This window comes from Lichenostomus cassidix, chromosome 2, assembly GCF_008360975.1.
Source record: "Lichenostomus cassidix isolate B80296 chromosome 2, HeHo_3.0, whole genome shotgun sequence".
Taxonomy (NCBI): domain Eukaryota; kingdom Metazoa; phylum Chordata; class Aves; order Passeriformes; family Meliphagidae; genus Lichenostomus; species Lichenostomus cassidix.
This window is the reverse complement of record NC_139482.1, coordinates 116,950,050-116,965,399: the sequence shown is the minus strand read 5'-3', so window position 1 is coordinate 116,965,399 and position 15,350 is coordinate 116,950,050. Positions and strand designations below refer to the sequence as shown.

General features: G+C 37.0%; 1 protein-coding gene across 3 annotated transcripts in view; it reads left to right on the top strand.

Annotated features, from left to right (window-relative positions):
• Window positions 1-14,718, top strand: part of ARMC1 (armadillo repeat containing 1) — a 34,291-nt gene extending 19,573 nt beyond the window's left edge. For all 3 annotated transcript variants that reach the window (XM_085052931.1, XM_085052932.1, XM_085052933.1), the window contains 4 exons: window positions 8,121-8,310; window positions 11,638-11,754; window positions 11,839-11,913; window positions 12,447-14,718. In XM_085052931.1, coding sequence (XP_084909057.1) covers window positions 8,121-8,310; window positions 11,638-11,754; window positions 11,839-11,913; window positions 12,447-12,638 — 574 coding nt within the window. In that variant the 3' untranslated portion in view covers window positions 12,639-14,718. The remainder of the gene's footprint in view (window positions 1-8,120; window positions 8,311-11,637; window positions 11,755-11,838; window positions 11,914-12,446) is intronic.
• The last annotated feature ends 632 nt before the right edge of the window (window positions 14,719-15,350 follow it).

Genomic DNA, 15,350 nt, shown 5'->3' with positions numbered 1-15,350 from the left:
ACTGTCCAAATCTCGAGACACTGTTTGAAAAACATCCAAACTTTATCTTTGTTTATAAAACACAGCGGAATGTTCTCACGAGAAAGACCTGTGCTAGCCACAATTTCCCACCCCCCCTTTTAGAGAATGTAGCAACTCTTTGCAGCTTACTGCTCCCTTTAGTTGCTGGAAACAATTTCTGTATTTAAGTATAGGAAGAAAGGGCTCCGAAGGAAATTGTTCACCTGGAAATGAGTACATTAGTGGTCTTCATGCATAGTTGATCTGAATATATGTTGATTAGCCATTTGTTACCCATAACTAAATGATAAATATATATAAATATACATAAATTGTCCAACAATGTATTTAGATAGAAATTTATGGATTGATATGAATTCTTACTTGTGCTTTTTGTGTCATATAGGCTACTACATTAATTGCAGTGAATGAGGTTTATTACAGAAATAAAGAGATGATTGAAGATATCACTACTTAAGATCCTAGGAAAAAAATTAGCTCTGCCTTATACAGACAGTACTTGCATGTATGGAAAGGATTGGGATCAAATGAAAATAACTCCTATGTGATAAGTTTTCTCAAACTTTTTGTAAGGGTGCTTGTGTCACTCTGTAAATCGAGTCTCTCAAACTAGTATTTTGAAGGAAAAATTACGCATTCAGCCCTTCATTGCGTTCACAGATTTAGGATTCTTCTGTGACTCTAAGTTAAGTCAGAGAGTTTTTTTCTCTTTAAACTTATGAGTAGGTTATTTAGGATGGGATTCAGTTGAGGTCTTGCCATATATCAGAGCCTTAACTTGGATAATGAAGACATTTTTCTTCTTCAAACACTTCATACTTGTCAGACTTGAATTGTGTAGTGGATTCTTTTTAAAGATCTGTGCTTTACGGTACTACTTTCTGAGATGTCAATACCGGAAATTGTGCCTGAGCTAACTTAAAAATGTTATGATCTGTTTCCTTAGTTTTTTGTTTAGAGTTTCTTTCCTTCACCACTGTTAGCTGCTTTTTATTTTGCTTTTACAGACCTGCTCTTTTCTTTGTAATGTAATGGTGTGCTGAAAATGTGCTATTCTTTTGTATCATTTTCCTCGCTCAGATCTTAATACTGTTCTGGGGCGTGAGTTCTGTCATAGAGTCTACCTCTGGTTGCCTTCTTCTCACAGAGGTTTCTTGGTTTAGAGAAATGAGCTGTAGCTCTTCTCCATGTATCCTGAGAGTCATAAAATATCCTGAGTTGCAAGGACCCACAAGAGCCATTGAGTCCAGCTCCTAGAACTGCACAGGAGAGCCCCACAGGCCAGCCTTGAGTTGTAAGTGATGCCCTATTTTAAAGCTAGAAGTTGAGAATGGTTGCTCTGTCTGTCTTTGGTTCTCTTGCTTCTGAGCATCCCTGGGGAAAAAAGGTCCATCTGTACAAGGCTCAGATTGGTCCATGGATTACAAATTGAGTACTCTTGAACTACATCAGATTCAGAGAGTAAAAATGTAAACTGCTAAGGGAGCTTATATACCCTGACATTTTGATCTGTGTTGTGAAGTTACTTGAGAGTAAAATATTTCTAAAGCTTGCCTGTGTGATCTCATTCTTTTTATACTATATTTACCAAATACAATTATTATGCTAAGCAGAATTACAAAGAGAGTGTATATTTTAAGTGAGAAAACTGGGAGCAGTGTTTGCCTAAAGTCAATGTCATATTTGAACCAATCAACTATTGGATTTTTAAGTTTTGTATTAGAAGTTTCTAAATTATTATAAGGTGTAATAATCTCAATAGTTTTTCCGTGATGCCTGTGTGTAATAAGATCTTGCTATAAGCTAAGGTGGAGCAGGTTGTCTAGGGAAGTTGTGGATGTGCCATGCCTGGAGGTGTTCAAGGCCAGTTGGATGCAGCTCTGAGCAACCTGATGTAGTTGAAGGTGTCACTGTCCACAGCAGGGGGTTAGAACTAGATGATCTTCAATGTCCTTTTCAAGCCTTAACCATTCAAGGATGATTCTGTGAAGGTGAAAACATCTGAAATACATATTGACAAGGTTTAATACTTTGAGAATGATGCCTTCCTTTTTGCATCTAGTCTTGCCTTTAGTTCATAGTGCCTTAAGATAAAACAATTTAGGAACTGTAAATCTAAATATGGCAGTGAACTGTAAATCTAAATATGGGAGCAGGAGATTTCTGAAATCAGGTTTTCAAATCATCAGATGCGTTAGAGTTATGTAAGCTGTTGTGCAGAATGCTTTGGGGAGACAATGTGTAAGGCAAATAGTTGGCAGAAAAATTAAATAAATTTTTGCTTTACTTACAGCAAAGCCTATCTTCTAAAATATTCTTATCCTGAAAAATTAGAGATCCACAATTAGAGGTAAAAATGGATGTGCTCCATGTGTATTACTGTTTGAACTCACTTAATGACTTTTCAAAATGTGTTCAGACCCACAGTGTGATTTAGATTAGAAAGGACCTCTGCAGGTCATCTGGTCCAGCTCCTCTGTACCCAGACAAAGACACCTAAACCACATTGCCCAGAACCATGTCCAGGCAGCTTTTGAATATCTCCAAGGATGGAGACTCTGCAAGCTGTCTGGACAGTTTCTGCCAGTGCTCAGTCACCTTCATGGTGAAAAATGAAAAATGTTTTCTGGTTTTTCAGTTTGTGCTCGGTGCTTCTGGTCCTGGCACTGGGAACCGCTGAAGAGAGCCTGCCTTTGTCCTCTTTGCCCCCTCCCTTCAGGTATTTATATAGAATGATAAGCTCCCCCCTGAGCCTTCTCTAGAGTCAACAGTCCCAGCTCTCTCTCACCCTTCTCTCATCAGCCCCGTAATCATCTTCCCAACCTTTTGCTGCACTCTGCAGCATGTTCATACATCTTGTGTACTGGGTAGTCCAGACCTGGACACAGGAATCTTCTTTGCTGCAAGGGCACATTGGTGGCTAATGTTGATCTTTGTGTCCAACAGGTTCGTTGCAAAGCTGCTTTCCACCTGATCATTCTGGGATTGTGCTTGATTTGAGCTGGTGCCTGGGCCTGTTCCTCCCCAGGCGTGGAAGTTTGCACTTGCTCTTTTTGAACTTAATGACGTGCCTGTCAGCCCATTTCTCCAGCCTGTCAAGGTCTCTCTCATAGCTGTCTAATGTTATCTGTCACTCCTTCCTGTTTGTGTCATCTGCAGAATTGCTGAGGGTCCATTGTGCCCCAGATCATTAATGAAGATAATGAACAGAATGGGACCAGGTGTTGATCTCCATGTACACTGCTAGATACTGACCTCCAGCTGGATTTCATGGCCTTGATCACCACTTTCTGGGCCTGGCTGTCTAGCCAGTTTTCAGTCCACATTGCTATCTGTTCAGCCAGTCCATCCTTCATCAGTTTCTCTGTGGGGATTGTATAAGAGACAATGTCAAAAGACAGTACCCATTTGCTCTCCCATCCCAGTGAAGCCAGTCATCTCATTATATATTGTTCCTGGGGTGTTCAGGCATGACATTCTTGCTGTGAATCTGGACTCAGCCTTCCTGGGCACCTTCAGATTTGTTCCATCACCTTCCCAGGGGTTCAGAGATTATCAGAGCCTTGAAATTTCGTGAATGGACAATTAACTTTGTCATCTTACTGAGGGTAGTGGACAAATTGAGCAAGTACATCCAAAAGCAGAATTATTACAGAAGTGAAGCATTTGAAATTAAATGACATAAATCTCCTTTTGATAGTCTGGGAGGCAATTGAGTCTTGGGTAAAGAAAAATCCCCTCTTTTATTTGGAAACCTCTTGTGTCAAGGTTATAAACTCAGTAGAAACACGCTAATGAAATGCTGTTTTAGTGTGTTTGTTATGTGTTTGGCTAATGTGTCTTTACAGCACAATGGGTGCCACTAATGAAAGGCCCATAATAGTTCCTGTGCTCCTGCACAGGGTCTGCTCTGCTTTCAGCAGGGATATGGTTGCATGTGTCCTCTGATGCAGGAGTTTGTATGTAATGTACATGTATGCACATCTTTATTTTAAAGAGGATGCATAAAATAATATAGCTTAGAAGAGGATAAGATTATCTTTTATACACCACCCCATGTAGATATTTATAAACTTATTTATGTCTTGCCTTTCTCTAAAAGGGGAAAATCCACTGTATTAGTCTTTCTCAGTCTTTGTGCTACTTCTAAAAGAAGAAACTAATTCTCTGTTACCTTTGCATCAGATGAAGCTGTGCTAGGAAGGCTGTCAGGCCCTTCTATTACCCTTTATGATGCTGTCTGTATACTTAAGTCATGAGCTGGTTGTACAGCTGTACTGCTGTACACTGCTTACACTTACATTCTTCCCAAGCATCCGTACTCTGCCCACATCACACATGCCTTTGGACATGTAGCCATTAGTTTTTGTATCCTTTAAGGTTAGCTAAAAGTTAAAAAATGCCTTGTTATGCTAATAAAACCTCTGTGGCACTTGGACCATGTTTACAAAGTTATTTTTAATTGTGTAGAAAATGAGAACTATTTCTTGAATCCTCTTCTGACAGATACAGCACATGCCACTTGGATTCTATGTTCATATTACTTATACAGCCAGTCTTGGGTGAACATGATGGAAGGACAGGCAGCAATCTAGGATGACAGAAATTCAGGAAGACAGTGAAAACGAAAGGTTTGGGTTTCTGACAGGCATCTTCTGAATCTTGCTGAAGTAATGCAAGACATTACCGCCTCTGAAAGAGATGGTAACCAACCCTTGCCAACTGTTACTCTGCTCTAAGTAGATGCTGCCATTTCCCTAGCAGGGTAGCAGAACACTAGTCAGAATCACAGAACAGCCCAGGTTGGAAGGGATCTCAAAAGGTCATCTGGTCCAGCCTTTCCTGGGAAAGGGAACGTAGTTGAGACTGTCCTGCCCTGTCCAGCTGTATCTTGAAAGACTCCTGCAGTGGGGGCTGTACCATGTCCCTGGTGAGGCTGCTGCAGTGATTGCTTGGGATTGTTCTCAAAGAAGCTCTAGCTGCATAGTGACTTTATGGTATGTACCTGCACCTTCAGTGGTGACTGACATGCTGTACTAGAGTGGGAGTGGGAGAGATTAAGTGTTTCCCTGTCGTGCTCTGATGGTGGTGGGAGGCTGGGTCAGACAGCTGGTGGCACTGGTATGTGAACACACAGATACACAGGTGCTGGGACACACAGGTGCTGGGAGGGCCTGTGTCAGTGCCCTCAGAACTCTTCTCACAAAGATTTTTCATTTTAGGCAACGAAACCACAGCCTATGAGTTATCCTTGTTTTTTTTGTTTTGTTTTTTTTTAATTCCCCTGTTCTATGGTTTAATTTTACATGCAGTTTTGTCATATTTGTTTTTATTAGCAATATAGTATAAAAAGAAACAGAATCAGCATTGAACATCACCTTGGTTTTGCAATAAAGAGATTTTATTGTACTTGCTTCCAGATAGTAAGTTGTTTTTTCTCAAAGAGCACAGAATCATAGAGTTTGGGTTGGAAAGGATCTTTAAAGATTCTCTAGTCCAATGCCTCTGCAATGAGCAGGAACATCTGCAACTAAATCATCCAATTTGACATTAAATGGTTCCAGGGATGGGGCATCTACTGTTACTATAAGCAATCTGTGCCAATGTTTCACCACCCTCATCATAAAAAATTTCCTTTTATCTAATCTGATACTAATATATAAAGGTTTCTATTATTTGTGCAGCTTTTGTAGAAGTTGCCTTAATGAAAGAATAACATGTTGCTGAAAACTTGTATTCACTCATTTTACCAGTACACTTATAATTTTAGAAGGTTTTGTCAGAATTTTGACTATCTTGGTTTAACTGACTTGCTGCAAGTGTAGTATTTTATTTCTACAGTATAAAACTGGTGTATACGTTTACTTGGGATTGTTTTGCAATTGGATATTTCTATGTGGCAGCCATTGTTCTTGCCCCTGTAGTATAGTGTCTGAGTTTCTTGCTGCTTTTCATTACACAGTCAGTTGCTTATTACAGATTCTCTTTATACAAGATTTAAGTCTTGCATTTCGATATTTTTTTTTTCTTTTTTAAAATTTTTTGGTTTTTTTTTTTTTTTTTTTTAGGTAGTAGGGGTAACTTAGTGGTAGATAGTAGTAATCCTCTTTTTGGAAAAATACAGGAAACTATCTGAGTCTCTTGTTTGAGTGTGTGTGCATATGTGTCTGTATACACATAAAGTTTACCAGTATAGACTTGATTTAGTAAGATCTTGGAATAAATGCATCAAATAAGACCTGATTTACTTTTGTGTTTTAAAATCAACAGGTTGTTTCAGTAGTACAGTTAATAGCAGGTCATTAGTTTTCCACAGCTATGCCAACTGTAATGTTGGGAGAATAAAACACATCTGAAAATTGCTGTTGATTTTTTGCTTTTAGGCACTTGAATGTTTTATATTTGCTGACATACTGACAACTTTAAATTCTCTTTCTTTTGTGTATGTATGTATATGCCTATATATATATATTATTGCAAATATTAAGGATACTTTATTTCTCATTTGTCTTTCTGACTTTTTTTTTTTTAACTCTGTGATGCAAAAGTACAATTGTTTTGAAACAAACCCCTTACCAACAGCATAGTGGGTGCTGTAGGTGGAATAATGACATTTTTAATAGTTTGCTTAGTGAACTGTATTTAAACTTACCAAAAAATAAAATTTCTCTATTGTAAATCACTGGATATGGACAGGAGTGTTGTTGTTGAAAGAAATTGGCAAATCTAGTAGGTGGTTAATTTCTTAGTCTCTTGATAAGATGTCACTTTAGCAAAAGCTGATTTATTAGTACCTCAAGACATCCACTTGTGTGGCTTTGTCATCAGTTCTATCACTTTCTGTTGTCTAATAAATTATGGAAGGATGAAGTTGAAATCTTTGTGAGCTCCTAGCACATGTTTCTATGAATTAACATAAGTGATTTTTCAGTATAGGAAAGTAGAACATAAGCGTGTTTTTAAAACTGATTGTATGTTGGAATGCTTTCCCTTTTTAGTCCTTGGTTATTTGCTTATTACAATTTTTTTCTTTTTTTTCTTCTCCTATTTTTTTTTCCCTTTGAATGTTGTTAAGCTACCGAATTATCACAAGAACTGACATTTTCCTTTCCAAATTGGTTCTGTTCAAAGCAAGGTGCAGATAAGTAAAGAAAAAAAGGCTAGCTGAGACCCCCACAAGCCGAGAACTCCTAACATGCTTGCTTTAGTGTTCTCTCTTGTCCATATGGTAGGATGGAAAATGTGTTTAATGTCTGGTAATTAAGGAAGTCAAATGGAAAAAAAAATAAATCTAAAGGTACTTGTTACTTACTTAGTGTTTGCTAAACAAAGCAGCAAAGCTGTCATTCATCATTTTAAGATTAATTGCAAGTTGATGCAGTAATAGTTTTGCTTCTACGCAAAGCTTTAAATCACTGGCATAATTAAAACAGGGCTGAATTTAGACAACAGATTTATATTAGTACCTTATTAAAATTAGTTTTAATTAATCATAAGAATTTAATGTATGTTGAATCTATTATCTACTCTTTTTTTATCTAAAAAAATGCTGTCATATAATTCATACTATAAAGTTTAGTTTAATCAGGAATAACCTTTGGATTCTTCAAGAAAATTTCTGTTTCTGCTGTGCTGTTGATGCTTAGTAACTTTGGAGAAGAAAACATTTGGAAAGATTCCAGTTCTGCAGAGAAATTATTTTTATTCTGTAGCAAGGAAAATGGGAAACAAAACATGTCACAAGGCAATTGGAGCAGTTTTGTTATAGAAGAAATAAAGCTCAACACAAAGTAACCCTGGAGCACTGGCCATCTACTACCATGTTTGGTTTGTAGTTGTCAAACTGATGTAAACTATTTTCATGTAGTTTGAGAACAGACTTGTTTATAATGATTGTGGAACCAACAAATTGACATCAAAACTGGAGTCAGGAAAAGAAAATAGTTTTACCTGATTTCTGCTCTTCCTAATTAATATTTTTGTCATGTCTTGACTGTACCACATGGAGTATTCCAGTTGCAAGGATGTAATCACTAGCTCTTTGGAGTACTAATGTGAAAACAAATACTTGGAAATCTTAGTCCCTTTTTGTCTTTAAGGACCACTACACCAGGAGAGACTAAACTTCTGGCTTCTGAAGTCTATGATATCCTTCAGTCTTCCAACATGTCAGACATGGACAATGTGAATGAGATGAATTATCGTCGGCGGAAAGCACAGTTTTTCCTCGGCAGCACAAATAAGCGTGCCAAGACAGTGGTTTTGCATATAGATGGCCTTGATGATTCGGTAAGGAAACCTACAGAGTTTGGGTAAATAAGGCATGCTGAGATGTATTTTAACCACAGAAACCCATCCAAGCTACTTGTGTGACATCATCAATAGTCAGCAATTTCTGAGAATTGTATTTTGAATCATGAGATAGGTATAAAATCATACATAAATTAAGCTTACTCAGAATATCTAAAGATATTTTTAGGCAGTTTTCTTGATGGTTTTTTAATTACTCTAAAAAACTGTTCTGTTTCCACCTCTCTTAATTTTCTTTCCTTTTTTATGAAAAAATAGAATAAACAAGGAGTCTTCAGCATTTTTCACTTAAGGCTGTCTTGTGCTTGTAAAAGTGTGTTAATCTAAAAAAAGTTTCCTTTTAGTTATGAGATATCTTAGACTCCTAACTAGGGGATTGTTAATTATTCTTAATTTAGAAATGCTGTATTTTCTTCGAATTGGTTTTGCTACATCTTTTCATTGTCTGTGAGATCTTTTCTACTGTAGTGACCAGAATGGCATTTGAATTAATGAGGTCTCACTGAGTCTTTATGTAATGTCAGAATAAGTTCTACAGATTTATCTACCATACCCCTGTAGATAACACCCCAGGGCCATGTTTGCCTTTTTACGGCTGCCAAACAGCATGTAGGCTGTTTAAGCACGTTATCCACAAGTGCCCTCCGGACTCTGTATCTTTCAGTTTTGTACCCATTTTAAATGATCAAACCTGATCCTTTGCTTTGTTGCTTTACATTTTGCCAAGTAAGCATGTCCACAGGCCCAGTTTACCAACAGCATACCCACTGTTCTGTTTTCATAAGACCATAGTTAATTCCTTTAGAAATAACATGCTGCTCTAGCTCACTTTATACAAATACTTTTTACAGTTTTGTCCTTCCAGCAGTTGCTCTATCTAGAAAGGCAGTGCTTTGTCAACACCATTGGCTTTTGTACTCTGTGAAGTTTTTAAATTTGGTCCAATAGGTTGTTGTTTTTAAGCTTGTAGTTGATTTGTTTGTTCACAGGTATCTCCAAGCAAGAAATTTCATCCACTTCTACTTTGTGAGTTTAGCTATTTTGACTGTAATCCAATTCTATCTTAAAAGTGTGTCTGTTTTCTTCAACAAATGGAACTTAGTGATATTTGTGGAGTTTTCTCTCTGCAATGCTAAGGCAAAGGTATTATGAAAAAGCATAGAGTATTTATTAGAGATACTCATCTCTAGAGAGCAAGACTGCAGGTAGGTCACACCGGCATGTTTTCCTAGCTCGTCGTTAAAGGAAAATCTGGCTGTGCAGAGGCTGAGATAGCTATGTGCATAGCTCTGTATTTCATCAGATGATCAGAGAACTGTTAGTGATACTTGAGGTGCTCACCAGAAGGTAAACATCCCTGTAATGCTGTTTTGAATGTTATAAGCTGGGACTTGGAGGGTGATAAAGCTCGTGAGCAACAAAAGCCATTTAGTTTCATTCAATAGTTTATTCCTTAAGTAGCAGAGAATATTAGTTTGCACGTATGAGTTTGAAAAGGCACAGTGAGTAAACACAGAGCTTTAGACATGGTGTTCTCAGTCATTTACATTTGTAAATGGAAGATGCTGTTAGGAATGATTGCAGATCCTGCTAATGCTTGTGGATTTCAAAACCTCAGATAGTAGATATTGATTGTTTTAGGAAGAGAGGGGAAAGGTCGTTTGTTGTTTAATGGGTCAGGTGTTTTAATTTTAATATCTAATTATCAAATTTGGTCATAAAGGTAAAAAACAAGGCAGTAAGTCAGGAGTTTTTGGCATGCCCCTCAGTCAGTTTTCTAGTCTGTACATTTTAGTAGTATTTGTGAGGGGCATGGTAATCAGGGTTTGATGTGCAAGGAAATAACCTAAATTTTGCCTGTGCCCATGCTTCAGCTTTGGGAGTACCATGCAGAAAGATGTTTAGTTGTGTATTGCTGGGGTTTGTGGCGATCTGCCAGTCAAATGCCTTTTGCAAAGTATGTCTGTGCACCAAGCTGGTGGCTGCCAGCTTTTTAAGGAGTTTATGTGGACCTTAGTAAGTTTTGTCTTTTAAGAAATGATTCAGCATTTATCTGATCACTGAAAGCCTCATTTCAAATTAAACTGAGGATCCTGTGATTCACCTGAGATCATAAAAGGCTGAATTCTGTTGGAGAATTGCTATGCAATCATGTAGAAATTTATTTGTTTAGGCTAAGAAGCTATGAATGTATTGCTTCCTGTGTCCAGGAGTAGGTTTCAGCTTTCATTTGTGTAAGGCAGGCTATCATCTTTGCATCAAATATTTCCTTTGTGTAGTAAAGGTAGCCTATCTGACAAAGCTATTTTTTGTAAAACACAGAAATGTTAACTATTTATGTACATAAACTTACACAAATGAATTGTTTCAATATATATGCTAAACTGCTAAAAAAAACCCCAAACTGCTTCAGTTGATTCTTCCAGAGATTAAAAGAATTTAATTTGCTTGTTGTGCACACAGCGAATACTGACCAGTGATTATTTGGTAACTAATGTAAATATGCTTTGAAAGAATTAATTATTTAAAACCTTGCAGGAAGAAAAAAGTATATCTTTATTTTAAACCTGTGTAAAGGCTGTCAGTTTATTTCTGATACAGTCCATCTTTTTTTATCCCCTTCTGTGCTAGCAGTCCCTCCAAGTATACTTTAATTCTTTTTGTGACAACCATCTTGTGCAAATATTAAAAGGAAAAAAATAATAGAACATTCTAAGGTAATGCAGCGGATGCAACTAGTACAGGTCAATGTAATGTTACAGCACAGTAGGTGATGTCACTTGCTTTAAACATAACATTCTCTGAGTTATCAACCAAATCTTTTCCCTTTAAAATAAGAACTAATTGTATGCTGTACCACGATGTCTGTGAGCTGCCACAGATGAAGCAGCTGAAAGATACAGCAGCTGCTTTGATGCATTCAGTCAGTATGTAGCCAAGGTGTCTGATAAATAGCAACTTAAACACTAACTACTCATCAATGAGCACTTCAGTCAATCAGAACTTAACCAGAGGGGACTGTTTAGCTGATCATACAGAGAAAAACATTCTTTGCTTTTCAGCACTTTTCTCTAATTATTTACAGTTGATTCCATCCTTCTTTGACTTCTAAAGTGTAAGCAATTTTTTTTTTGTGGCAAGAGAGTCTAATATTTGTGCAGTAAAATGTAAGTCTTAGTTTTTCTATTGCAAAAGTGTGGTTGAGTAACCATGCGCTTTGAGACATACAGGAATACCTTAACAAGTAATTGTGAGCATTTTCATATGGAATGTTTTTTAGTTGTGGGACTTCTGTTTGTTTTTCAGTCTCGAAGGAATCTTTGTGAAGAAGCCTTGTTGAAAATTAAAGGTGTTATTAGTTTCACTTTTCAAATGGCAGTTCAAAGGTGTGTGGTCCGAATTCGCTCAGATTTAAAAGCAGAGGTAAGTGCTTGGTAACCCTCCAGATCCTTTCATTATTGCATTCTGTTGCACTGAGCATTTGCTTTTTTTTCTATGTACTTGTAGGCATTGGCAACGGCAATAGCATCAACCAAAGTTATGAAGGCACAGCAAGTTGTGAAAAGTGAAAGTGGTGAGGAGGTAGGATCTGTATCTTTCTAAATACCAATTGTTACAGCTCAGCTGTATCTTTAATACCAGCACCTCTGTGCCCGTAACATCTGATCATAGGCAAAATTTAAGTGTGAGTGCTACACATCCAGTACAACGGGAATCAAAGGTCAGGATATGAATCCGTAGAACAGTTTTACAGAAATTATTGTTCAGAAGAAGCCCAAAAATACCGTCAATGATTCTCTCTATAATCATATGAAAAAGGTCGCAATGAACCTGGTGGGGTTTTATGTATGGAGTGCTGATATGCTTTTGTTTCATGACTACACTAAAAGATTGTCTGTATTTATTTGATACTTTCTCTTCCCTATTAAGCCGAAGCCTTTCTTGTGTATCTTCTAAGCATAGTAGGCTCTGTTTATGTTCTTGCTGTATTGGGTGATGGGGAGGAGTCTCACAATGTGCATGCCTGTCACCTTGAACATGTATATATTATAACTTCGATTCATTCTTTTAACTTAGAACATTTGACACAGTTTTAATGTGTTGTGTTTTACCAGATGCTAGTTCCGTTCCAAGATACGCCAGTGGAAGTAGAGCAGAACACAGACCTACCTGAGTATTTGCCAGAAGATGAAAGCCCTACGAAGGAGCAGGACAAAGCAGTGTCTCGTGTTGGGTCACACCCAGAAGGTGCAGCCAGCTGGCTCAGCACAGCAGCAAACTTTCTATCAAGATCTTTCTACTGGTGACTTGTATTTGGTGTTAAAAGACTGTGTGAATGAACCAACAAGGGGGCCAGTTTTCCATTGGTGTGGTGAACTGCCAAGTGCAATTTGCAATAAATCATCACGAAAATTTTAGATTAAGCAAATGTATGCTGCATTTTACATTTTATTGGACATTTAGCCTGGTAGGGCAGGGGTCAAAGGACAGAGGCCTCCAATCAAATTGTTCTTTCATTAGTTTTTCATGTAGATTTTATTGCTTCACTTTTTAAAAATGGGTCCACTGTTATATACCAAATGTTTATGCTGTACGTATAGAGCTTTAAGTTAAGTTTGATTTCACATGAAACACATGTATGGAGAACCCATTCAACTCAAGTCTCAGGGCCTCTGTGAAAGAAAATTCTTAATAGCTCCAGTTGTACATTAAATGAAATGCCCTTTTCATTTCTACATCCCTTTGGACTAACATTTTTTCAATTTTCTAGATTTTGACTCCAGAGAAAAATAGTCTGCCTCTTTTTTTTTGCCTTTGTTTTTCCCAGCCATGTTCACAGCATGAGCACAAGGATCCCCTTTTGCTATTAAACTAGAATCACTATGGACGTGAAATGTATAACCCTTTTATGTATATTGATTTTTTTTTTCCCAGCCTGCCCTTGACCGTTGGAGTGCTTAAGATAAGGAAAAAGGGACTGAATAAACACAAATATGTATACATACATTGTACAGTAAATAAACTAGAACATATTTGTAATGATGGGTGTGACTGACTGATATATATATACATACATATATATATATAACTAATACCACTGACTGCTGTTTAGGCTAGCTGGGAAGACTAGCAGAAAAAGCTGTGGTCTAATGTAGTGATGACCCATTGCAGCTCTGCCTGCAGAGAGTAGAGGAATGTAGACTATATTTGATTAAGAAATGGTGTTTACTGTTAGGAAATATTTAATGGTAACTAAAACTTGAAGTATAAAGCAGGACAGAATGCCTCTTTTGCCACAGTGCCACACTCGTAAATTTTGACTTTAACTTTTTTTTTTGGTTTGTTTGTTTTGCCCTAACAATTCTGATAGGCGATTACTGTTTCTTCATAATGTCTTTCATGAGATTCCCATGAAAGTACATCAGCTTGGCTTGAAAACATATGCAAACAATCGGCTTTGCCCTGTAACTTACAGACAGTTATAAGTTTAAAGATGTCTTAGTAATTCCTGTGAGCAGAAGTGAAAATAAAAGCAAAACTTCTGTAGGTAGAGAATAACATATATCTGAGCTGTTAGTAAACACTGTGCATGAGAGGATTCAATACACAGTGCTTGAAAACTGCAGTGCCCCTGCTTTGTTGCACCAGAGAAATACAGCTGAGAACTTTGAAACATGTTATAAACATTGTTATACAGTGCTTTTTTGTGGTAATGTATTTGCTATAATATGAATCATATTTACCACTTGGAGACTCAGAAAAGAAATTTTAATGTATCAGAATTATTCCCCTGTGCCCCTATGCACAAGGAATAAATAAAAAAACCCACAGGATGTCATAATACTACAGAAATGCTGAGGGTATGATAATGTAAAATAATAATAATGCAGGTCAGAGTTCACCCACCCAGGTTAATTGTCATTCTAGAAAAAAAAAAAAAAACAATCTTGTTGGCAGACTAGATGTCTCATGTTTTTTTAATATATCTAGTTTATTTTTGATTCAGGTTACACGCACAGATTGAAAATACAGGCTTTTCAGGGCATGTATTGCTTTAAATATGTAATACTACTCATATTGCTGTCTAGAATGTTACAGTACCAAATGTGTTTGAAAAGTCCTCTGTTCTATAGCCATGAATGCAGAGTTTTGTTTTTCTGCATTAACATCTGTTTGCATTTGCATTACTGCACTTCTATTACTAAAAGACTACACCCTTTGGATATTAATGGTTCAATACCAGTAGGTATTACAGTTTGTTTGTGCATTCGGTCTGTAGGTGTGCTTTTATGACAGTATTGCAGCTCTTGTAGAACAGTTTAAGGCATCTGTAAAAGTTTTTGAAATACATTGTAAAATAATAAAGGATAATATAACTAAACAAAACATGACTGGTGCCTTTTTAAATGTCTAAAGAAAACCTGGTGCCTTCTTAAATGTTCTGACATTCTTTCAAGCTGCTTGTTGTTTTAGAAGTGTATTTATTCATCTTTAATTTAGCAGGGAGGAATGCAAATGTCCACTCATAGTGAGTCCTTTGCTATATATCACAGCAGGGCTTTTGTATATGTGTAGATCATGCTTACATTTAAAAGTTTTTGTAAAAAGTGGATAAGCAGAAGATACTTGAGGATATTATCACAAATTCATTCTTAGGGTTTTTTGGATGTTAGCTTTTTTTTTTAATAACTGATGCTATGTAGCTCATATTTCATTAGGGAAATTAAGAAGAATCAACACTCCTCAAGAAATTCCTTTGAAAAAAGTGGGAGGGTGGGGGGGAAAGAGTCATAGCACAGACTCATTAATTTTATGCTTGTATGTTTTCGGAGGTCAGATGAAGAATAACAAAACCCTTTTGCTCTGACCTAAGGATATGACAAAAAAAATTACTGCACAGTTAGAGGCTTCTGAAAAGAAGCTGAACTGGAAGACAGGGCACTGTATTGCATTGCAAGGTTGCAAAGTACACTGTATTGCATTGCAAGGTTGCAAAGTACTCAATTGCCAAGGAAGTT